This window comes from Sminthopsis crassicaudata, chromosome 5, assembly GCF_048593235.1.
Source record: "Sminthopsis crassicaudata isolate SCR6 chromosome 5, ASM4859323v1, whole genome shotgun sequence".
NCBI lineage: Eukaryota > Metazoa > Chordata > Mammalia > Dasyuromorphia > Dasyuridae > Sminthopsis > Sminthopsis crassicaudata.
Window position 1 is genome coordinate 191,075,819 of NC_133621.1, and position 26,125 is coordinate 191,101,943.

At 37.7% G+C, this 26,125-nt stretch overlaps 1 protein-coding gene across 1 annotated transcript in view; it reads right to left on the minus strand.

The window, feature by feature from the left end:
- Window positions 1–11,035: 11,035 nt before the first annotated feature.
- BORCS5 (BLOC-1 related complex subunit 5) overlaps window positions 11,036–26,125 on the minus strand; it is a 93,945-nt gene continuing 78,855 nt past the window's right edge. Inside the window, exon 4 of the mRNA XM_074269160.1 lies at window positions 11,036–11,768. Coding sequence (XP_074125261.1) covers window positions 11,538–11,768 — 231 coding nt within the window. The 3' untranslated portion in view covers window positions 11,036–11,537. The remainder of the gene's footprint in view (window positions 11,769–26,125) is intronic.

Sequence of the window (26,125 nt, forward strand, 5' to 3'; positions counted from 1 at the left end):
TATGTAAAGTCAAAGAAGGGAGTTCTTTTCACAGCAATCTTTCCTATGTGTTGTACACAAGGGCTGAGTCACATCATGTGGCTTCAAAGCCTTCCAACAGCTTCCAGGTCAGTGTCTTCAAGAATCATTTTCAAATAGCTGCTATCTACATAAAAATCAATGTGAATGAGAATAAGCTCTCTTCAAGTGTAAAGGGACAATGGTTTAAAAAAATGATGATGTCATTAAATATGTTTAGTTCATTGATGTATTACACTTCTCACTAGTAACAATAACTAGATCTCTGATCTAGTAATAGTAATCTCTACCTTTAACTGAAAGATTTGATTGTAAACTTGGTGACGGGACCCTGTTCATTTTTCAGTACGTAAAATATATACCATGTAGGCACTGAATAAATATTTTCTGATACCCCTCATTACATAGAGGAAGGTAGGAAATTTAAAAGATCAAATTAAACAATCAGCTAGTTATTAAACATTTACTGTGGGTCAGGCACTGTGCTAAGTACTGAAAATAACAAAGAAAGAAAAAAATTAGCTTCTGCTGTCAAGGAGGGTATGCAAAGTATACAGCTAGGCTGTGTGCTGGGTAATTCATAGAAAATCTCAGAGGGACAGCTCAGAGGTAAAGGAAGAATTGGAAAAGCTTTTTTTTTTTTTTTTTTTTTTTTTTTTTTTTTTTTTTTTTTAAAGAAGGGGTATTTTAGTTTGAATTTGAAGGAAACCAAGAAAGCTAGCAGGTGCAAATGAGGAGGAATAGATTAGAACTGTCAGTGGAGTTGGGCGACGTGTGAGTCATGAGTAAGGAAGAGCAAAGAGAGTGGTGTAAGTTATAAGACTAGTATAAGGCTGTGAAGTTGTCCTTTGCATCAACATCTGTTTCTCCATTTGTTTAGAAAGTCTTATGATGAACAGGGGACAGTCTGAGTAAGAAGCCAGAGGCAGACATGGATGAGCAGATGAAGGATGGTTTATGTAACTTGAGAGCTGAGAAGTGGCCTTTTCATCATGCAGCACAGCGATCTAATTTCATGGATAAGGAAACTGAGGTTTGGAGAAATTAAGTGGACTTATCCAAGATCCATTCCCCAGACTAATGTTCAGATTTCCCACTCTCCTGGTACTCTTTCCAGTATGCCATGTTAGGTTTAGTATTAGTAATTAAATAATAATAGCTAGCATTTGTAAAGAATTTCACAAACCCTGAGGGGTAAGTCTCATCCCCATTTTGCAGATGAGTAAATAGAGCCTGGAAAAGAAATGAGCCTTGAGATTGTATTTGAACTCTGGATCCAGCGCTCCTATCCACTGCTGCCAATAATAAAAACTTAAAGAATATTGAATAGAAGAGAGAGGCAAGAATAGGTATAATAAAAAAAGGCTTCGTGCTCAAAGCTAGCACACTAGCTAGCTCATGTGTACTTTTCTTTTGTATAAAAAGACCCAAGAAGGCAGATGCGAGACAGAGTCAGGTCATCCAGATTCACAAATCACCTCCAACCCCTACTAACTGTAAGTCACTTAATGTTACAGACTCGGTATTCTCTTAGAACCAGGAGTGATAGAACCTGGAGTCACTATCTCACTGGGGGCTTTTTTGAAGATCAGATGAAAATGTGTAAGTAAAGCACTGCAGAAGCCTTAAAAAACTCTCAAAGCCCATCACCTTTGCCTTCCAGCTCAACACTGCCCTTCCTACAATGGGACGCCCCCCAGAGAACAGCATGTTCCAGATGAGGTCTGACCAGAGCAGAGGACAGAGAAAAGTTGCTGGTCTTGTGCTTTATGCTTTATCTTTATGCTGCCTAAGATTGCATTAGCTCTCTTACAAATCAAATTACGGACTCATAACAGCTAGCATTTGTGCAGTACCACCTACTGTGTGTGAGGCACTGGGCTAAGCACTTTACAAATAATTAATCGGATCTTTATAACAACCTTGTGAGATAGATGATATCTCCATTTTAAGATTGAGGAAACAGAAACAGGGATTAAGTGATCAAATACCTAGCTAGTGTCTGAGGCTGGATTTAAACTGAGGGATCCTTAGTCCAAGGGGAGTTTAAGCTTACATTGCATTAAAACCTATGGATCTTTTCCAGATGAACTGATGTCTAATCCGTTTTCACCATCTTGTACTTATGAAATTGATTTTAATACTGAGGGTTAACTTGACATTAATCCCTGTGGCATTTGATTTTGAAAGGCAAAATGGTGTACTAGGTAGAGAGCCGAGCTTGGAGTCAGATTGATGAAGCCCTTCTGACATGTTGGCTGTGTGAACTTGGACAAGTCACCTTCTCAGTGACCCAGACGGCTCTGGAAGACTAAACTGCAGAGCAAGGACTGATCTGTATGGATAGGAAATGTCAATGAAATCACAAAAGAATGTATTTTTGGGACCTAGTAATCTAGTCTATTAGGATCTTTCTATACCCTGACTGCCATCCAGTGGGGAAAAAGTTCTCTAGGGCACACCACTGAAGACCTTTGACCAATATTCCAATAATCCAATATTCTTTCCACTGTTACCAAATTGCCTTTGGCACAAAGGCATGAGAGAGAAATTAAATTAAAGCTAGATTGTTAGCAACAAACATATTTTTCAACATTTTAACCTGTCCACCCTCCACTGTGATGTGGCTTTTGGCTCTTGCAGACTTTTCTAGGGTTACACTGTGCTAATACTGGGGATAGTCAGTCCTGCAGGGAGTTAATCAATTCAGTTCTGGAACAGTTGCACTGGGGCCCATGATTGGTTGGTACTAGTGGGAAGGGCAAACTCTGGTAACCCAGTGGACCTTGTTGACCCCAGACAAAGCTTCATATTTTAATCATTTGCCAACCCTGGCAATCTTGCCATTCAACCTTGCCATTCTTCTCTCCTCAGCCCCTTCTGACTTTGTGATTTTGGCACAGTAATCAAATCAATACTTTTGTTTTTGTTGAGCCATTTCAGTCATATCTAATTTTTTATGACTCAATTCAGGGTTTTCTTGGCAAAGATACTTAAGTGATCTACCATTTCTTTCTACAGATCATTTGAAAGATTGGGAACTGAAGCAAACAGTGAAGTGACTTGCCCAGAGTCATACAGCTTAACAGGAGCCTAAAGCCAGATTTTAATTCGGGAAGACATCCTGATTTTCCACTGTGCAATTTAGCAAATCAATACTACCATACCACCGTTGTTCCTGGGAAAGAAATAGCTCCATTCCCTATCCCTGTAATACCCTAAAGACATTCACTTGCTATCTAACCCTGGACAAGTAACTTAAACCCTGTTTGCCTTAGTTCCTCAACTGTAAAATGAGCAGGAGAAGGAAATGTCAAACCACTCTTTGCCAAGAAAACCCCAGATGAGGTCATAAAGTCATATATGAGTTACTTCTCCCGCCACCCTTTCCATATATATCTTCCATAATGTAAGCTCTTTGAGAGCTGGGACTGTTTCATTTGTATATTTATAATCCCCAGTACTTCGTACAGAGTAAATTCTTACCAAATGCTTTTCATTTGTTAGCAGAAGAAAAATATTTTTCAGGTACTTTTTACTTATTGATAAACTTATTGCTTCTTCTGCCATTTAAAGGATTCTATGAATCCCATCTACCTGCCTTTGCTTTAAATGTGTGTGCAGAATAATTATATTTAGTTTATATGGTTAAAGGGATAAAAGACAAATTACAGAGCTGATCTAGAAGATTAAGGTGTTAAGTGATTTTGACCATTACAATTTTGATATAGATAATTATAAATTATGTGTGCACACACAACACACACTTTTGATTTTGTTGTTCAGTCATTCATATTGGAGTGGTTTGCCGTTTTCCTATCTGGTGTGTCCCCATTTTACAGATAGAAATGGAAGTAAATAGAGATTAACTAAATTACCCATCCAGTGAATGTCTGAAGTCAAACCTGAATTCAGATCTTCTGAATTACAGGCCCAGTGCTCTATGCGCTTGAGTTTACAGAAAAGGAACTTTTCTCACCTCTAGTTCTAAGAGAGATCTCCAGCAAAAGATGTGATGTTTTGTTACGAGAATGCTTCCCATAGAATGGGACCCTGTACAAGTAACCTCGGAGATCATTGAAGACAAATAAACTCACATGAGATCACAGGTTTAGAGCTAGAAGGGTGATCACAGATTTAGAGCCCTAAAAATTAAATGGGTTGGCCATGGTCACACACAGCCAGTAGATGTTTGTTAGACGTGGGTTTGAACCAAATACCACACTAGCATTTGTAATGTGTTCAAAACTTCTAACATTAAAAAAAGAACCTTCCTCACAGCCACCCTATGAAGCAGGGAGGGCAGTACCCTCATGAAGAGGCAGATATGACTGAAATAACTCACTTTCAAAAAACAAGCTCAGGAAATAATAACTGATACATGCCTGAGGGGTTGAGTTCACTTGACAACCAGAATTTGAACATAAGTCTAAGATCTAAGAGCAGGATCTTTTTTAAAATCCCTTTCTTGCTGTCTGGGAAATAGCCCAGCTCTGGTCTAGATTCTATCTGTTCAGAGTGACGATCATTTTTGTCTGGTCAGAGGGTGGAGAAAATTCCATTGGCAGGATCAGAATCAGTGGGACCACAAAGCTTTTGTATACAGATCACATCTCATTCACTGACTCTTAATTATCATTACAAAGCCCTAAAGTGGAGAAAAATAACTGCGGAATAAATATTTTCCTTTGAGTTTCTGACATGGAAGATTGGAGAGCATTTGCTGGCCAAAAGGAGTATCTACATACTAGCTTAAAAGGCTGGCCAGGTACAAGGGTAGACATTGGATGTACTATTGGCAAAGTGAATTTACAAAACAAATTTTGCATTTCCAACATGTAGCTAGTTGAAGGGTTAGGTTACAAGTTCTTTGTGACCATGAAATGTGAATGGAAGACACCATATATGTCAGAAGCTATGAGACATTCAAGCCTATTATAAAATGTAAATGAACCTTTTACACTATCTGGACAAGGGGAGGCTGAGGGACCTGGCTCAAACAACCACTGACCTAATTTCTCTTTCTTTGCATTACCTTAGGAGAATGTCACAAAAGGGAGACTTATTATCTGAGTGAGGCAGTAGTAAACTATACCAGGCGAGGGAGTAGAGAGAAAATGGTTGGGAAGTTCCATTGAGAAAGGAGCAACAAGTAAGCTCAGAAAGCTGAACTTTTCTAAGTTGAATGTGCCTGAAGAGTAGGAGAAAGAGAAACCGGGTAAATGCAGACAGACGCCAGAGTATTCCATTTCTCCCATCAGCTCTGGTAGAGGCAAGCAGCCAGTCATTCATGCCTTACTGCAAACTCTTGGTGCAAAGATGGCGTGTTGGGAGCAGAGGAAGCTGGGTAGATAGAGGGCCAGCTCTGAATCTCCACTGACCCAGGTTCAAACCGCCCTCTCCCCCCACTGGTTATGTGATCCTGAGCAGCCACCCAAACAGTGTCTGCCTTAATTTCCTCATCTACAAAATGAGGAGAATAATAGCACCTCTCTCTCCTAGATTGTTTTGAGGAGCCACTGAGTGAAAACTCCTAGCTCTGGGGCAGCTAGAGGGCTGAGGCTGAAGTCAGGAAAACCTGAATTCAAATCCAGTCTCAGACACTAGCCAGGTGAGCTGAGCACGTCACAACAAGTTACTATGAGCACAGTGCCTGACATAGAGTAAATGCTATACAAATATTTGTTGTCATTATTATTGCTATTACCACTGGATTCTTTCAGTTTTTAGAAGGATACAAGTGCTATCTCACTTCCAAAAGAAAAGAAGCAAGCAAGCGTTTATTAAAGCACTAAGCACTTTACAAATATTATCTCACTTGATCTTCACAACAAACCTGTTAGATGATTGTCCCCACTTTACAGATGAGGAAACTGAGGCAGAGGTTAAGTGACATGTCCAGGGCAATACAGCTTGTAAGTGTTGAGCCTGGATTTGAACTCAGGTCTTTCCATTAACAGATCCTATTACTCTATCCACTCTTCACTCCATTGAATTGGAGTCCATAGAATGAAAGGAAATGGAAACCAACATTTGTTCCCACTCTGCTCCATGTCCTCCCTGCTTCACCCCTCTCTCTAATATGAGTTATACAGGATGGCAGGAGGCAGGCTGCTTGAGGAACCTTGCTATGCCCTAGAGCTGGGGTATTTATAAGTGGGTAACCACCAGGTCCATTATGTTTGAGCCACTAGCATTTCTAACCAGAGTTAGAGGTACCATGACATAACAGATTGCCTGTGAGTTAGAAGACCCCCACTTCTCTCCCACAATGCCATTGTGGCCATGGACCAGGGCGGAAGGTGATCCCAAACCCAATGAAGTCCCTGGTTGAGACCAAAACAAACCCCCCAAACAAAAATATATATAGTCTGTCAGCAGTTTTCATCAAGTACCATATAGACAAGGGCCATTTAAGGTCTGGAATAAGCCTCTGTGACCTCTGTCTTTTTAAAGAATAAGAGGTTTTCCATCAACACCTTTCTATAAAAATACATTTCTTTTCAATTATCCTCCAAATAAGAGAGAGAGAGAGTAGAATTAAGACCAAGGACTGAATCTTGGCTCTGTCAATTACTAGATATGTGACTTTAGGCAGGTCACTTGATGTCTGCGCCCTTTTAATTTTTTTTTGGGGGGGGGAACAATCATTTATGATCTATTAGATTCTAGATTTAGAACTAAATGGGATAATTTATTTAGTCCTACTCCATCCTCATTTTACAGATGAAGATCCTGTAGCCCAGAGAGCAAAGTGACTTATCAGTAATTACACATGTAGCTAATTATTAGAGTCAGGAGTTGAACACTGGTCTTCCTTCCAACTCAAACTTTGAGGTTCTTTCCAATAAGTTCAACAAAGTGGTGCGTTGCATAGGGCACTGAGCCTGGAGTCAGGAAGACTCATCTTCATGAGTTCAAATCTGGCCTCTGACACTTACTAGTGATGTGACCCTGGGCAAGTCACTTACCCCTGTTTGCCTCAGTTTCCTCATCTATAAAATGAACTGGAGAAGGAAATGGCAAACACTCCAGTGTCTTTGCCAAAAACAAAACAAAAAACTCCAAATAGGATCATGAAGAGCCAGATATGACTGAAATAACAACAGCCAATATGACAGCCTACCTCCCACATTTCTTCATGTATAAAATGAGGTGGTTAGATGATAATGTCTGATTATCTCTAAATCCTTTTCTTGCTCTGACATACTGTCCTTGACCACAAAATCATCAATTTGGAACTTGAAGGTTTTAAACTCCTTCATTTTACAGACGAGGAAGCAGACTCAGTCTTGACTTGCTCAAGTTCAAGCTCATAAATGGCAGCTGAAATTAGAATCTGGCACATTCCAATGCATCACCATGCTGCCTCCATATGAACCCTAACTCTTTCAAGCTAAAACATTAAGCTGTAGGTGTATATTGTCTCTTTGTAAGGTAGGAGATGCTGCTAGCTTGCCTAGAACACATCTTTTCAAAATTAAACTATAAATTTTGAATTTTTCTTAGACTTTGACAAGAAAAAATGCCTAAAACCTCCAGCTTAATCACCAGGAAAACCACTAATTTAGACTAGTGATGGCAGACAGTCTGCTCCTTACATCTTTAAGAAGCTCTACTTCACTGGGAATCTTCTTAATTTTAAACTAATTCAAAAAGAAGGTTCTTTTCCTACGAGGGCAAAGACTATCTTTGTTAGTGGGCAACAAGACAGGTTTGCCTATATTTCCTAAAATAACTAAATGTAAAACTAATCAGGAACAAGAAGACCTAACAAAATTGGCATACCAGATCATCTACTTTCTACAGATCTACAAGATAATAAACCTTGATATCTATAGAAGTGGGGAGGAAAAAGAGAAAAGGTTTAAGGTTCATAGTCTCCATGAAGATTAACATTGCCCCGGCATTGGCAAGAAGGAATTATTTCTAGCTATGTGGCCATGGATCATAACTTTTCTAAACCTTTTTTTTTCCTCCTTAATCAGTACTATAAAATGAAAGAATTGGACTAGCTGGGCTCCAAGGTTCTTTCCCATGCAGTTTTTTATGAATTTTCTAGTAAAGGTTGAATTTATTCTTCCTTAAATAGGCACCAAATAGAATTTGTTTGTCCAGTTTTTTGGCTATTTCAGATTGTCTGCATGCAGCACTAGAACAGGCTATTAGTTCTTAAGATCACAGATTTTGAGCTACAAGGGTTCTTAAGGAGTGTCTTAATACTTTGTTTACTTGTACTTCTTCATATATACTTCTGGGAATAAAGGTAATTAGATTTTTGGTTAAGGGAGGGAAGGGGGAAGGAAGAAAGGAAGAAGAGAAGGAAGAAAGAAAGGAAGAAGGGAAGGAAGAAAGGAAGGAAGGAGAGGGAGGGAGAAAGGAAGAGAGTAACCAAAGAAAAAAAATAAAGGAAAAGAAAAAAAAAGATAATCAAATCCATATCATAATTACAGCAAAGGAAACCAGTCACTAGAAGGATATATTGTAAAATACATAATGTATAGTGAATATATTAATATCTGACCCACATAACCATTTTCAAATTTTTGTGGATATTCATTTCTAAATTAGAAATAACTAAGTATTTCACAGGTGAACAAAAAGTAAGTAATAATCAAAGTTTGAAAAATATAATTCCCCAGCCTTCACTAGCTATTCAATTCCCTGGGTCAGGCTACTGAATCAGAGAACTTCTTGAGAACTTGCTTTAAGAAGGGATATACTATAAAGACCCTTTTTCAAATTCCAGCTCTGCCTCTGACTAGCTATGGAAAGACTTCATCTCTCTGGATCTCCATTTCTTTATTTACAAAAGGGATAAAGTTGTACTTGAAACTCTTTCATCTATTTAGAAGTAGTCTCTTTTACTTCTAAAATTATTTGATTCTATGATAGTGTCTCTTCATACTTTTCTTGAGAAATTATATTTTTAAAATTTTTGTGAATCTTCTCAAGCCCAGAGATCATTAATACTTAAAAATACCTTATTCCCTTTTGCCAGAGCAAGTTCTAGCTGCTGGAATAATGGGCAGCTAAAGTGGCACAGTGGATAGAATGCACTGAAGGTCTGAAGTCAGGAAGACGTATCTTCCCAAGTTCAAATCTGGCCTCAGATGCTTACTGGCTATGTGACCTTTGACAAGTCACTTAATCCCATTTGCCTTAATTTTTCAGCTGTTAAATGAGCTAAAAAAGGAAATGGCAAAATCACTCCGGTAACTTAGCCAAGAAAACTCCAAATAGGGTTACAAAGAGTTGGATATCACTGAAAAATGACTAAGCAATAACAACAAGCCAGGCTAATAGGCTCCTAGTCCCAACCTCATTGGCTTTTTATTGCCGGGTACCTGCTTCTTTTCTACTGGACCAGTTGATCCCATTACAATGTAGGGAATGGGAGCTAGAGTTGCCTTCAACTCTGAGAGCAGCAGTTATCTAATTGAACTTCTCACTTAGTTCCCCTTGGCCGACACTGGCTCACTAGGAGGTTTTCCTCTCTGGGAGTGACAGAATCAGTATCTTAGCTTAACAATCCTACATGGGCAGTTATTATTCTGACAATTTAACTTAATTTTTGAAAACACATTTTAAAACTGGGACTGGTATATCTATTATCCTCTCCATTTGATTATTTAATAAGCTTAACTGAAATCTGAGTTCCATGAATTTCACAATAGGGTGTCTGGTTAAAAACCAGCCAAGAGATGTTATTTCACCCAAGGGATCACATTTTAAAAGGGTTCACTTGAAATTTTAAATTCTTGAAAGCTATCTCATAAAACACCTTTTGCTACCTTTAGGCCCCATGCCTGGAATGTTCTCCTTCCTCATATCTGTCTTCTGGCTTCCATTTATCCAATCATTCAGCTAGCTAGGGCTCACTGAATGTCTAGAGGGTACACAATAGTGGGCTGGACACTGAACGAGTCTTTTGTTTTAAAAAAAAAAAAAATTATTACATTTGCCAAATGTCTATAATGATTCAATCAGCATAGAACACCCTGTGTGTGACAGAGTGCACATCTATAATCCTGGGTATGAGGAATGGCTGATCTCTTGAACTCAGAAGTTCTGAGTTGTAGTGATCCAAGCCCAAATGAGTGTCTACATTAAATTCAGCATTAACTGGATGAGCCTACATGCTTATCAAAGTGAAATTAGGTCCATGAATAATCCCTACATTGCCATCCAGGGAAAGAAGAAAGGAAGGAAAAAAGGGAGGGAGGAACAAACAAACTAAGGAATGAAGAGAAGGAAGGAGGGAAGAAGAGAGGAATGAAGAAATAAAAAAAAGAGGGAGGGAGGGAGGAGGAAAGGAAGGAAAGAAAGGAAGGAGGAAGGGAAAAACAGGGAGAGAGAGAGAAGAGGGAGGAAAGCTATAAATGTATATACACACTAATATATATATATATATATATATATATATATATATACACACACACACACATGTTGTTATGTACATGTGTGGGTCTACTATGGCACCAAAACAAAAAAAGTTTTACTTTGAAATCTGCTACTTACCACTTGTGTAGTGAGATAGAAAGTAGTTCATCTCTCTCTAGATCTTAATTATCTGTAAAATGAAGGCGTTGGCCCTCATGATGATAGGAAAGACTATTGCATTTGGAGACAGAAGACTCAAATTCTGCCTTCAATGTTTATTGTCTGGTTGAATAAATCATAACTCCTTAATTTTCTCTGTAAATTTCATCTGTAAAATCAACCAGTTAGATTAAAACTTCTGAAGCGCCTTCTAGTTCTAAATCTATAATCCTATGACCCCAATATACAGCCCAACCTATACCATAGTTAGGTCGAGCATACCAATCATTTAAAAGTGATATGAACCAGCGAGATGATGGTGCTAAAAGAGTGTTTTGTGCACATGGAGCCCAACAAAAAAAAAAATGGGTATAACATAACCAAAGCAAAATGTATCCAGGTTTAGCCAAAGTAGGAATCCCAACCAAAAGACTTGACATAGCTAGTGTAGGAATAGTAAGAAAACAGACACATATGGATTAAAGTTTTTCATTTATAACCCTATAAATCAAAGGGTCTTTTGACAGTTATGTACTGACAAATACCTAAAGTCATGAAAATAACCTCTCCAGTTCTCCTGTTTTAACTGGATCAGCTTATCTGGAACTAGACTCAACACGCTTAATTCATATGATGACAATAACAGCAACAAAGAATTTCTAGGGCAGAGTTCTTTGAAGAGTCGACAAGGACTAAATGGTTTATGTTTTAGTAACATAGTTGATGCTGGCCTTCAAGACTTTCAGACTGGTAAGATGAAAGAATCTGGTTCACACCAAGTAGGAACAATCCCCTTGACTCCAGATCAGGGAGTCCTGTCCCTAGTTGGATTGCTTCTCTTCCCATCATGGAGAGCAGGAAACCAAATGAAAAGCCAAGTCTTGCCTGATAGTGGTATAATTGCTCCAAATATTCTCTGGGCATTATTCTCCCTCCATGGAGAAAAATCTCTGGCCAGTCCTGGGAAATGGAAACAACTATGACTTGAGCTCACGATCTGGTTTCATGCTAAAGGGCTCCAACCTCTCATTCTCAGGAAGCAGGCTGTTCAATCTTTCCATCAGAGGTACAGTCTGGTCAATGCCCATTTGTATACGGCGTAGAATAGAGGATATTTCATTGACCTTCTGGATCTGCTCAGCATACTTAGAATACCTTTTCTGTCGCTCCTGCATGTAGCCAAAGAGCGTCTCCACAGTAATGTCCATCTAATGGAAGGGAAAAACAACAAACTCATTAGCATCCAAATCTTCTTAATAAGTCACTGAATGTAAGATGGGAAAATCCATCTGCATGGTTGAAGGAAAAAAAAATCAACTATAAAGCAAGGAATGGGAGGAACAGAACATTCCACAATGAAACTCCTAGACAGCATATCAGTAGAAAGAGCACTGATCTGGGGTCAAAGGATCTGGATTTTAATCCAAGAGTTCTATGATTTGGATTGGCTACCTGCATCTATGGTTCAGACTCTTTGTTACCAGGGACCACCAGATACATCTTTTTCTGGGCATCTACTTCCTCAACCAAAAAGACAAGATTAGACCAGAAGATCTCTAAGATCCCCTTTGAGAGACCTATAATCTTAGTAAGTTTCAGGTATCACATTACTACAGATAGAAAGTAACTAAAAAAGAAAGGCAATGAACATTTTCCTATTTATATTTAACAAAACAAATTTAAAAAGACTCATATTGCCCCTTCTTTTCTATCATCAATAAAGCAAAATGTATGGAATTGCTCCTTTTCTGCCCACCTAACCCTCAAAGTACAAGCTGCTCACTATAGGAAACAGATACAGGATTTGTGAATTTCCAGATGAGCAGTTGGGGAAAATGAGAAGGGGGTGGGAGGGTTGGGGTGGGGAATGAAACTCAAATTCAATCTAGATGAGAAACTCTAATAAGGCAAAAAAAAAAAATGATGTGTACCTTCATACAGTATTTAAATTTTTGCTTAATAATACACTTTTGTAATAAATTACATAGCTACAACCAAGTCTAAAAAGAATAGAAAGATATTCAACCAGCAACTAGAGACATTCTATCTAATGAGAGTCAGTGTCCTTGTTAAAGGATATTCTTTACAGCTAAGTGAAATGGGATATTGAGAATCTCCAAATCTGAACTGAGAATGGGGCAATGATGTAGAATGGAGTCAAATTTAAATCAAGCCACATATTAATTTTGAAAAGCACAAATTCCACATAATCAATGTTGCATTGCATTATTATTTATCTTGTTAAAAATTTCCCATTTCCACTTTAATATACTTTGGGCTGCATTTACGATTTTTGGGGGGCCACAAGTCTGACACCTTTGGTATAGCTGATTGGGGTAATGTTGTATTTCCAAAAAATAGCTTCCCAATTTTCCATATTTATGTTTAGGAAATCTCCCATCACTGATGTGTGTTCAACATACTTCTTTCTTTTGAAAGTTACAATTTAATGATTATTGGGGAGGACAGTGTGGTCTACCACTTCTGACTCAAGGTTTTTGTATTGAGATTTTTGATTCTTTGAGCCTAGCAATTGGCTAAGGAGCAGGGAAGTAGAATGTTTTCTAATTTATTCAAGGTTAGAAAACAAAGGGAGAATATGCAGGGTCTTATCTATGCTTTCAGGTGCAACAGGACTATCTGCCCAAAAGGGATATTTTATTTATGATGTCAAAAGGAGAGACCTTATCTTCTTAGCTGATTTTAGGGCCAAAATTAAAAAGCAAAAGTTGCTACATTTACAGGATACATACAATTATCTGGTAAGTGCCACCACTAGTCTTGACTTGTTCTCTAGGGTGAGGTATTTCTATTTCCCTCACTCCTCACCCCTGTGATTCCTCATGTGAAATGCTATCTCGAATTCCACAAGAGAGAGAGAGAATCAATTTCCAATAAAAGATCTTAACAAGGCTTTATTGTCATTAAGACATATGTATCATATATATTCTACACTAAGCAATGTTGATTCCTTTCCAATTCTCAGTGACAAAGGATTGCATTTGCCATTACAAGACTCAAGCATTAAAAAAAAAACCCAAAACTATATCATCACATATATAATAAGTAGGAGGAAATTACAGATTCTAGATATTATGAAAAATTGCCTCAATTCTCAAGTGCATCTCACAATGCAAGATGTGACCAAGTTCAATGTGATTATAGAATTTCCTTATCCTTAAAAAAGTAGACTCCTCCTGTTTAGGCTGGAAGAGTTAATGACAGGATCGGCCTTCCTAGAAGTTCAAATCCCCAAGCAAGTCAACAAGCATTTATTAAGTTATCTACTATATACCAGAAACTGTGTTAAGTAGTGAGGGTACAAAGAAGGACAGAACCAGTCCCTCCCCTCCCCTAAGGGGAAGAGACGACATGCAAACAACTATCTTCAAACAAGTTATGTTTGGAATAAACTAGAGAATATCATAAAAAGCGATAGTATTTGAGGCATCAGGAAAGACTCCCTGGAGAAGAGGGGGATTTTAGCTGAGTCAGGAAGCCAGGAGTCAGAAATGAGAAGGGAGAGAATGCCAAGCAGAAGAGCCAATCAGAAGTCTGACGGAGTGCCCTGTTCAAGGAATAGCTAGCTAAGAGATGGTGTCACTGACTTATATAGAGAAGAAAGTAAAGTATAAGAAGACTGGAAAGTTAGCTAGTCAGACAGTGGATTTTAGATTTGATCCTCGAGGTAATGAAGAGTCATTGGGGTTAGGGTTGACTGATTTGGGAGCGATGGGGTCAGGCTGTGGTCTTTTTAGGAAGATCACTATGACAGCTGAGTGAGGAGAGACTCGAGGCAGAGGCCAACCAGAAGCCAAATTTCATAGTCTAGTCAAGAGCCAGTGGGGTGGCTATGGAGTTTCCAATGAGGTCTTCACATACCTTCTTGCCTCATAGTGAAACAGGAAGACCAAACAGTTATATTTGATGAACTAGTTTCTTGATTTGGCCTCAGAGGACCAAACACAAATCTGATCCCTCCACTTGTCAGGTCTTCAAATGCTTAGAGACAGTTTCATAGCACCTCTTTCCCCAACTTTTTCCCATTCAGGTCCCAAATGCCCACAACTGATTCTCATTTAAAATGTACTCACAGTCTTTCCCCATTCCAGATTTGTAAAATAATTGCTTGGGAGTTTGATTGGTATGGCACTAAATAAGTAGGTTAATTTGGGTATTATTGTCATTTTTGTTACATTCATTTGGCCGACCCAAGAGCACTTGATATTTTTCCAATTATTTAGATCTGACTTTATTTGTGTGTAAAGTGTTATATAGTTGTGTTCATATAATTTCTGACTTTGATCTTTCTCCATTCTAGCTGCCCTTTGTGAATGCTCTTAAAGCTTCTCAATGTCCTTAAGCTTTTATTCCCAGAGCAGAACATGATGTCCAAATGAGATCTGAAAGAATACAGTGAAACTGTCTCCTCTCTATTCTTTATAGTTATGCTTCCCTCAAGGTAGTCTGCAATTGCTTTGGATTTCTTATCTGTCATATATCATACTCCTGACTAACATTGAGTCTGCAGTCTACTACAATCTCAGATCTTTTTCAGAACTGCTGTCTAACCTTGCCTTCCCCATCTTGTTTTTGTGGAATTCATTACTTGTATCCAAGTGTTAGACATTACATCATCCCTCTGGAATTTCATCTTATTAAATTCAGTCCATGTTCTAATCTGTAAAGAGCAATTCAGATCTTAACTTTATTGTCCAGTGTGTTTGTTATCCCTTTCAGTTCTATGTCACCTACTAATTTGATGAGCATGTCATCATTTTATGCAAAATGTTAACAAAAAAACTTAAAGTACAGGATTAATCACAGATCTAGGGAACTGTCACTAGAGTTCCTTACCACATTGAAAGTAAACCTTTAACAATCAATCTGCGGGTGTGGTCATGCAATTTGTTCTGAATATGTCAAATTGTATTATCTAATCAACATCCTTTCATCTTCTTTACCATGAAATGATGGGATAACTTTTTATAAAAGCTTTGCTTTAATCTACATAAGCTACATTTATAGCATTCTTCTAACTATTAATTTAGTTATTCTATCATAAAAGAAAATGAAGTTAATGTGTCATGACCTTTTCTTGGTTCAACTACCATCTCTTTAAATAATCCATTAGATCTATTAGAATTTTAATGATCCATTAGAATTTTTCCAAGAACTAAAGTCAATTTCATTGGCCTATTAAAAGTTTTCTAATGTTCTCTCTTCTTATGAAAATAAAAGGAGTTATATGTAACATAGTCTTACTGAGCTTGAAGAGAATCCTGGATACAATATGGTGGCAGTAGCCAAAGCTGCCAGAGCATCAGGATGAGGTGGCCTCAGTTGCGTGCCCATGTAGCTGGCAACTGCCCAGACCCAGCTGAATCACAAGAAGGTCGATGACCATTCTAAGAATATCAGAAACATAAGATCAGCAAAAAATACTGGCACTGTATTGGTACAGAAGCCATTTCTGGTAATGTTATGAAATCAATGGTACAAATGAATGAAAAAGAGATGATTATACATGCCAGATTGTAAATGTTTACCTGTGTCTTCCATTGCTTCAAATTCACTGGGCACTGAATAGGTTAAAAAAAATGTTAAAGAAAGCTTAACCATGAGATACAAATACTAAGAAAATTGTGCCTCCCATCAGTTAAACTGCTTCATACTTGTGAAGATGAAGCCTGGCTACTCTGGCAAAATGCATACTGAATCAAGCCCTAAGAAAGAAGAATCCAAGAGGAAGGGACCTATGGCAAAAACTTCAGGGAAATCAAGCCAGCCAGCTTTCCTTTAATGTCAGAAGAAGTGCATATAACATAAAGGAGCTATATAATACACATTATTCTGCTATTCTCATAGCAGGTCTAATACAAGTGAAACACACGTTTTCCAATGTTTTCTTGGTCTTTTAGCTTATTTCAGCACCAGTTACTACCTTTGTCTGATGCATCTACAACATTCTGATTGTGTGAAAGTTACCTAGTCCAACTGCAAAAGAGAAACGAAAAGTGATAATTTTCATCTGAAGGGATGAATTACATTCAGCAAACATCAAATTACACCTCTGTTGATTTAGGGGCAAGAGTTATTATTACAGATTACCTTGGTATAAATTTTAAAAGAACCAATTATTGCACATAAAATAGATCAGCAAATGTAATAAAGTGCATGTTAGAACTCATCTCAAAAAGAAAGAATAAATGAATAAAAGAAATTAAGAAATAAAGGAGGAAAAAGAAGGAAGGAAGGAAGGGAAGGAGGGAGGGAAAGAAAGGAAAGAAGCAAAGGGAGAAAAGAAAGAAAGAAAAGAGAGAGGAAAAAGGGAGGGAAGAAGGAGGGAAGGAAAGGTGGACGAAGGGAGGGAAGGAGATAGAGAGACACTGACAGATTAAGAAACAGGAGGAAAGGAAGGAAGAAAACCACTAGAGAACCTGTTCAAAGAATGGATTTGAGACAGGGAAATCAATTAGTAGGCTATTACTATAGTCCAGGCAAGATGCGGGCTTGAACCAAGATGGAGGCTATGTAAGTAGGGAAAAGGGCATATATATATGAAAGATGTTGTGGAGATAAAAACAAGAATTTGCAGCTCACTGGAAATGTAGGGTGAGAATGAAGAATTAAAGGATGATCAGAGTTTTCAAATCAAATATTGTTGACTACTAAAATAGAATTTTGAGGAAATCATCTATTCTAAACGGTTCTTTTTAATATGATCAAACTTGAGTCCCAGAAAACTTGCTGACTCACCTAAGAAGGTAAGCAGCAGGATCAAGTTTTGATTCCAGGTCTCCTAAATGCAAATTCAGTACTCTTTCTACTTCTCAGAAGAGTCAAACACATGGACCACAAATTCCAAAGTGTGGCCTAAACCACGTTAAAATAAATTTATTTCTGATTTAAATGTATATTAATAAGAAAAGAAACACATAAATTTGTGAGGTTTTCTAAGTCAACATGTTAGAGAACTCTTATGTATCACTTATTGGCCCCATTTGCCTTGACACCACTATACAGTACCAGGGCTATGTTGTCTCCCTCCAAGTGAGTATAGCTTTCTCCCTTTCCATGGAACTGTCCAGCAGACCTACCTCTAGGTAGGAAAAAGGCCACAGCTTAAGCTATGGTTTCATGCACAGTTATGAACTGGCCTATTTCATTATTAACCAGAGACTGGGATCACTTTATCCATTTCCACATTACACACAAATGAGAGACACAAAAGGACACCCAAAACCATAATGTCCTTTCATAACATGCTAATTATACTACATCATATTAATGTAGTAAAGACAAACTCCTTAATACCCAGAGAGGCAATTTGTTAAAAAGTGGCAAAATGTTTAAAAGTCTATTAACTCAAATGACTGCCTCATAAGTAGAAGTTCAGACAGAAGAAAATATAATGAAAAATTCAGGCAGGATGAGAAGAAGATGGTTGGTCCCACCTAGGAGTCTATTCCCAAGGCCAGATCCCCTTACAGCTGTTCATCTTACTCTACTTTTGAACTGGAAGATTCTCTAAAAATTTACAAGCTTTTCCACAAAGGATTCTATCCTTGGCAGTCACAGCAGTAGCTCCAGCTGCAGATGTGTGTGTGTGTGTGTGTGTGTGGTATGGGGAGAACAGCTGTTAATAAGTGAGGGTCACGTTAAAGTGTCTGTAGATCAATTTAAGTTGACTTTGGTAATTCTTGTGTCTGCTCTACTCAGAGACCATGAGGGGATGGATACACTTTGGTGGGTCTTTCATTTCTTTGGATCCCGAGACAATCTGAAAACTTCCACCACCCAATGGGGCACTTTCCAATTCTCCTTGCAAACACACAATTCCTGGTGCACAATATTTAAAGGATACATGGAAAACAAATAGGGTTTTTATCACAGCCAACAGACAACAAAACAACACAAAACTGCAATACTGCTCAGTTACCATCACCACCAAAAGCAGGTACATGTTACGTGTAGTGTCGGTCCTATACAGTATTGTTCCAGCAGGGGGTGCTCACACTTGCTCATCCATTCTGGTCAGCTCCTCTGCCAGCCCCTCATGCCTCCAACTCTGTCACTGCCTTCTGTGGTTCTCCCTCCTGAGCTGCCAGGAGGTAGTCAGCTGCTGCTCTCTCCATGCTTTCCACCATGGCCCTCCTCACAGCCCTGCACAGCCTTTCTCCTGCTTGCCCAATAACCCTAGAAGATCACGCCATATGTTCCCTGATTCTCAGCTTGGCATTTTGCACTGCCCATCACTCCATCTGCAGCTCTCATCTCTCAGCTAGGTTTTTATCATGGCCCCATAGGGAAAGAGCACACTACCATCTTGACCATGGCAGAGAGTGTTAACAACTCGAAACAGCACCAGAACAGGGAGTCTCCATTTCTGAAATACTCCTTCGTACTACATTCCAGCGAGCTTGACCTGTTCAAAAGTGTGGTCTGCAGCCAGGAACACTGCCCTTCTCTCACCCCCTTCTAGGTCTGTGCCATGAATATCCTGCTGAGTTACCTCCTCCCACTTGCATCAACACCTCCCACAGATTTAGCTGCTCAAGAGAACACAGCTCTCTATCCCAAACTGTCTCTTGGTCCTCCACAATTCCCTCTGGGGAAGTTACATAGGGTTGTTTAAATTACCTAATGCTGCTTCCCAAAATATGAAGAAAAGGTTGGGAGAAGTAGACATTGTTGAGTGTTCCTTAGAGTCAAAAAATTTTCAGTCTTTTCAAATTACACTAGATAGATATCTACTTACATGGACACAAATAATGATTATACAATACAAAACGTACAGTAGCCGTGCATTGATAATAGGCTTTACATGTATGTCATGTGCCCTAGAAGGTATTATGTGATCCTGTACTTGTTATGTGAGTGGTACCTTTATTTGTTATGTTATGGCACTGGATGTCAACTTAATCACTGGCTGGAGAATCCAGGAAACTCTGCTGTTGCCACCGTGGAATGCTCTGGTTGCTTATCTGTCCTTTGGGGTAGAAGAATGAGTGCCTATCAAAAATCTTCAGTGCCTTCAAATTCCATCAGATATACATTCCTGTATGTTGACAAAGATTTGATACAGTAGATGATCTTTGAGCACACTGGCTTGAGACCTAAGTTCTGAGTCTATGGATAACTGAGGGAGGATGGGCGCTGACTGCACCCCTGTGTGGTCGGGCACCATAATAATAAAATAATAATGATAGCTGAGAATTTTAGGGTTCAAAAACTCTTTAAAGTTTGAAAAGCTCTTTACTATCTTATTTGTTTCTTGAAACAATCCTTAGAGGCAGGTGCTATTATTATTCCCATTTCACAATAAAGAAACTGAGGCTGGGAGAAATTGTGACTTGCAATAGATCAAATATATAGTGTCTAGGCAGAATTTCAACGCAAGTCTCTCTGACTCCAAATCCAGTACTTTAAACACTCTCCCATCTAGCTGCCTCTTCCCAAGATCTCCAATGACTGCAGCAGGCTGTGAAGAAGCTGCTGTCAGTTTATTAGCTCATCTCCTGTGCTTGCTCTGACAAAGCTTTGGGAATCTTCCACAGTGTTCCAAATTCAATTTTATTCTCATTCAACATCTTGTCTCAAATCATCTACATACAGCCCCTTCTTTGGGGGCAACTGTTCATAGCAAGTGAATAAACCATTTTCTGTGATCACAGAAAAGGCTGCCAGAAAGGATGGCCAGAAAGAATCACAGACAAATAGGATAGCTTTGAAAAATATTATGTTGAATATTATATCACAGGGTCATTACAAAGAGTACTACCTGTTTTTATATTTAAAAAAGAAAAGTAATCTATACATAATAGATGTATAATTTCATCAATATTTGCTTATTTTATAATATATATGTGTATATATGTGTGTCTTATTTGATTTTTATTATATTCAGAAAAATAAAAATGTATATAAAAATTTTACTCATGTATGCACATACAAACATATTTGTGCACCAAAATACAGCCCAAATCCTCAAATTTCCTGTTCACATGATAGTCCTACTTGTTCCTCCATTAGGTTACAAGTGTCATTTTCAAAGAGTCCCGGTCATTGTCTGGAGCTAGTCTAAAGAATACCTACTCTATTAATTGTAAAATAGTCCTCTATTGGTCCTTTATTTGAAATATCCTAGAGGCATCAAGATTTTGTAGCAAGACTTTCTATCTTATGGATAGGGATCCTGAAAACAATCTCAAGCATCACCACTTTTTGTTCCTTCATGCTCCCTTAGGATAAGTGAATATCTAGATAGAAGGTCTCTCTCTCTAGTGGGTGACAATCTAGTCACTATGTCATCTATTCAGCTTAGTAGGTCATTCTCTCTCCAAAATAACAGAATCACAAAAGTTTAAAATTGCTAAGGATTCCAACTCTCCAACTAAGCTATTAGATTAGTTGGCTTTTGTTAAGTTTTGTACCTAATCTCTTCCACTGATCAATCTATTTTCTAGCTAAAAACAAATCATTTTAATGATTAATGCTTTATAGTATTAGTCTGAGTGCTAGTAATGGTAGGTCTCCTTATTTCCACCTTTTTTTTTTTTCATTATTTCCTTTGATATCCTTGATCTTTTATTCTTCTAAATGATTTTCATTATTATTTTTTTTCTTTGTTCCATTAAATAATTCTTTGGCAGTTTGGAACCACAATGAGCATGTAAATTAATTTAGATAATACTGCCTTTTTATTATATTTATTCAGCCTCCCAGGAGCAACTTCTGTGAATAAATATATTCATATAGTTCATGTGTATGTTCTGGTATCTCTGTACTCTTTCAAAAATCATTTATAACTGCTCAGAAATCCCACACTAGTTTTTTTTTTCATTATCCTATGAAATAGTTTGTCTGGATCTGATGACTTGTTTAATTTGACATGGTTTTCATACATTATAAATTTAATGCTGGATAAGATCTCTGAGATCATCAAATCCAACTCCCTTGTTTTATAATAAGGAAACTGAGGACTAGAGAAGTTCAATGACATGAATAGTAACTGTCTAAGGGGGAATTTGAAAATGTCTTCCTAATGATTATTCTCACCAAAAAAAAAAAAAAGAGCAAATCAAAGTTGAATGTTTTTCCTTCCTATCATTCATTATCACTTACCCTAAACAATGGTCCTTTCCTTTTCTTAATTCTCCTTTTTTCTCCAGGAGAGTTTTTTTTTTAAATGGGAACAAATATGCCTTTCATCAATATCAATATTTTGCTTACTATAAAATGGAAATATTAAGATTTTATGTCCCAGAATTATTGTGAGGGAAGTTCTTTGAAAAACAAAGTACTAGAGCAGCTAGGTGGTACAGTGGATAGAGGCCTGGAGTCAGAAGGACCTGAGTTCAAATTTGATCTCAGATACTTTTACTAGCTGTGTGACTCTGGGCAAGTCATTTAATCCCCACTGACTCCAAAAAGAAAAACAAAGTATCGTATAAATGTGTGTTAATTAAATACTATTAAACTACACTAGACAGCTCAATACATTATGTATTTCAATGAATCTTTTCTACAATTATTTTATCTGCAAATTTTTAAAAATGAGTTAAAATGTCCTTGTGATTATTACTATGAACAAAAACTCTCCAGCAGAAATCATTCTCTCTCACCTGATTCTGAGATTAGTTAAGGGAATTGAGGCAAACAGCCCAAGGTCACACAGCTGGAAAATTTCCAAGACCAAATTTAAAGTCAGGTCTTCCTGAGTTGGAAGTCCAGCACTATTTTTGTCTCTCAGGAGAGAGATCAAGGCTACATATAGAGAGCTGGAAGTTATTAGCGTAGAGATGATAATTAAACTCATTAGACTTAATGAGGTAGCCAAGAGAAAAGAGAAAAAAAAATGGGGAGTTTATGAAGAAGGTTGATATAGATGATAGAATTTAAGTAGGAATGATAAGACAAGTAGGAAGAAAATCATGAGACGCAGAGAAAAAAAAGACTCTCCCAGGAAAAAAAAAATCAGTAATTTTGAGAGGGATAAGACTGAGAAAAGACCATCAGATTTGGCAATCAAGAGCTCACAGATAAATATTGAGACAGTAGTCTCGATGAAAGAATGATGAGGTAAGAAGATTACAAAAGCCTGAAAAGAGAGTGAGAGAAGGCAAGACAGAACCAACCTTTTCTAGGCATTTGACAGGAAAAAAAAGAAGATCCAAGGCAAAGGCTTGAGGGGATGGTGATTTGTTAGAACTGGAAAATGAAAAGTTTTGAAGACAGTGAAGAAAAAATCTGAGGCTGAGGATTACTGAGATTACCTATCATAAGGCAGAGAAGAAGAGAGGAAATGGAATCAAAGGCAGACTTACAGGGGCTGGCATTGACAAGTTACCTCATTGTCAAATAAAAGAGAAAAATAAAATAAGTAATTAAAAATAAATATAAAAGAATTTAAAAATAAAGAAGAGGAGAGTAAAAATTATAGAAGAAAATTAAAAGTAAGGGGAAGGATGTGATGACAAAGAGTTTTGACAGGAAGAAAAGGGAGCTAACATCAAATGACCTTCATTTTCTCAGTAAAATAAAAGAAAATAGGAAATCTTTTCTGCAATTAGGGTTCAAGTGAAGTTATACAGCATAAAGTTTTATTTCCTATTTATTTTTAGCACTTAAATTTTTTAAGTATGTTTTTATTCATTTTATTAAATACTTATCAATTACATTTACAGCTTCCCCCCTCCCCTGAGGCTGGGGTTAAGTGACTTGCCCAGGGTCACACAGCTAGGAAGTATTAACTGTTAAGTGTCTGAGATCACATTTGAACTCGGGTCCTCCTGAATTCAAGGCTGGTGTTCTATCCACTGCGCCACCTAGCTGCCCCCACAGCTTTTTTTTTTTTTTTTTTAACATTTATTTTTAAAATATTTAAATTCCAAATTCTCTTCCTCTCTCCTGCCCTTCCCCTATCCCTTGAGAAGGAAAGCAATTTAATATCAGTTGTACATGTGAAATCATGCAAAACACATAGACATGCAAAAACAAGAAAAATAAAGTGGAAAAAGTATGTTTCAATCTGCATTCAGAATTCATCAATCCTCTCTACAGAAGTGAATAGCATTTTCATCATGAGTCCTTTGGAATTTTCTTGATCAGAGTAGCAAAATTTTTCAAACTGATCATTATGCAACATTGCTGTCACTGTACACAGTGTTCTTCTGGTTCTGTTCACTTTGTATCAGATCATGTAAGTCCAGATTTTTCTCAAAGCATCCTGCTTGTCATTTCTCATAGTATAACAACATTCCATCACAATTATATATTACAACTTGTTCAGGCATTTCCCATTTGAAGGACATTCCCTCGATTTCCAATTTTTGTCAACACAAAAAGACCTGTATAGCATGAAGTTATAATGTGACTTCCTCCAACTTTGTTCAGCAATACATAAATCAGAGTGGAGAAGACAATTATCAGGAGTAATCAAGTACTAACATCTGGCAAGGGACAAGGAGACAAGGAATTTGAGAGGACAGTGCAGAGTTGAATTGGGAGTGGAAGGGAAGTCAAAGAAGGAGGGAATGACCTGAAAAAAAAGCTAAGAGATAACAATGTTCTCCCTCCTAATTTTTCTTCCAAGGCTCTGCTCAAAAAACATGTTCCATTTGTGTTTCCTGATCTTCCCAACTGCTGGTGCCTCCTCTCTATAAAATGATTTTGTGTATATTTTGCTTTTATTTAATCTGTGAATATGTTTCCCCCAGCAGAAAGTAAACTCCTTGAGGACAGAGACTGTTAACATTATTGTCTTTATGTCCTCAATGTCTATCAAAGTACTGGGGAATAAGCAATAAATGCTTCTCAAATTAATTGAATGAAAATTGTAATGATAGAAAAGGAAGTATGAGACAGGAGGAGAGAGGAAACTATAACACATAAAGAATACAAATTACGACAGTACATCTTTAACGAAAAAAAGACAGGAAACAGGATTATGCCATGTTAGATTTGCTTATCTAACCAAAAATTTTCCAGTATTGCACAATTGCTCAAGTAACAATTTATCATAATGTTTTTTGCTGATGGTATTTCATTTTTGTGCTTAACTTTGACTACTTAAAAACTTACAGAAGAGTTATATTACTCATTCCAAAATTCCCCAGCTAGGCTATTCTACCCATATAGCTGAAATCTTTATTTTATACATGCCCCTTCTATTTTTTCATGGAAAAAAGTCTGGAAGAAATCTGTGCTTTTTTTCACCATATATGAAGATGTATTTATCTCTGAAAACAAAGATGATTCCATTTAGAATCAACTAAAGTTTTGGCCTGATAAAAATCTTAAGTAGCAATTTTTTGTCTCACTAGCTGGTCCATTTTGTCTATAAAGGTTCAATTTTTAAGTCTTACTTCACTATATGGAACCCATGCATATTGAAAGTAAAAGAACTAAAGAGCCCAAGACGTGAGGCCTATGTGTGTGGAAAAGGGAAGAGAAGAAAGCCACAATCTCAACAGATTGGTAGAATCAGAAGGAAGCAGGGTGACCCTGTCCAAAGACAATATATCCCCATGACCCCATGGCCTCTGACCATGCTTATAAACAAAAGTAACTGTGGAGAAGCTACCATGAAAGGACAAAACGTTTGGGAAGCAGATTTCAGACCCCCATTTCATCAGTACTCCTAGAAAAAAGCCTGTTGATCCCATGAAAATCTCCACAGCTTACATTGCTCTAGCCTCTGGTTTTTCCATCTTCTCTCAGTCCCTTGGATCATTGTAATATTAAATATGGCTTCTGGATCAATCTACTCTCTGAATTTTACTAATATGCATTATGACTTAAACCTTATCTTTCTTTTGTTTTCTTCCTACACTCTGCAATTGCACTAATTCCTAAGGATGGATTGGTTTTTCTGCCCAAGACAGAACAATGCCTTTTTGGAAGTCCAACTTCTTCCCCCAGGACTCAAATGGTCAGACAGTGATGTAAATTGCTTCTGCCAGTGGACTTTAAGCTCCTCAAGGACAGGTAATGTTTCCTTTTTATCTTTTTCTCTAATATAGCACCTGGCACCTAGGTTCCTAAATAAATGCTTATGAATTGATTGATTACCTTGCTAGCCCCCCAGCAGGGGGCTCCAGAGACCTAGTGACAACTGGTACAAATCTTGGGAAATTTATATTTCAAGGGGGATGTACAACTATGTGAAAAGTAAACTCTTGGCTCTACCTCAGTGCCCTGCTTACTGATCGCACTGAAAGTCATCACCTTTCCTCTTTCAAGAGATGGGATAATTAATGTCTACAGTTCTTGGCCCAATAAGTGTTATTCCTGGACTTTCAATCCCAGAGATTCTCCTGGGCCAAAATGGTCATTAGTATGTCCTACTTTGAAGATTGGTTACTCATGGGGAAAAGTTTTCCAATGAATGATGGGCTTCCTTAGAAATTGATAATCCCTTTCACTGCTAACATCAGGCATTGGCAACCAACAGAATTTCCATAGCAACAATGTTACTCTAAATTATACCCCCTATTCCTAAACTCTAAATCAGAAATTTGGCTCAGAATATCCCTATTCTGGAGATGTTTTTGGAAGAATG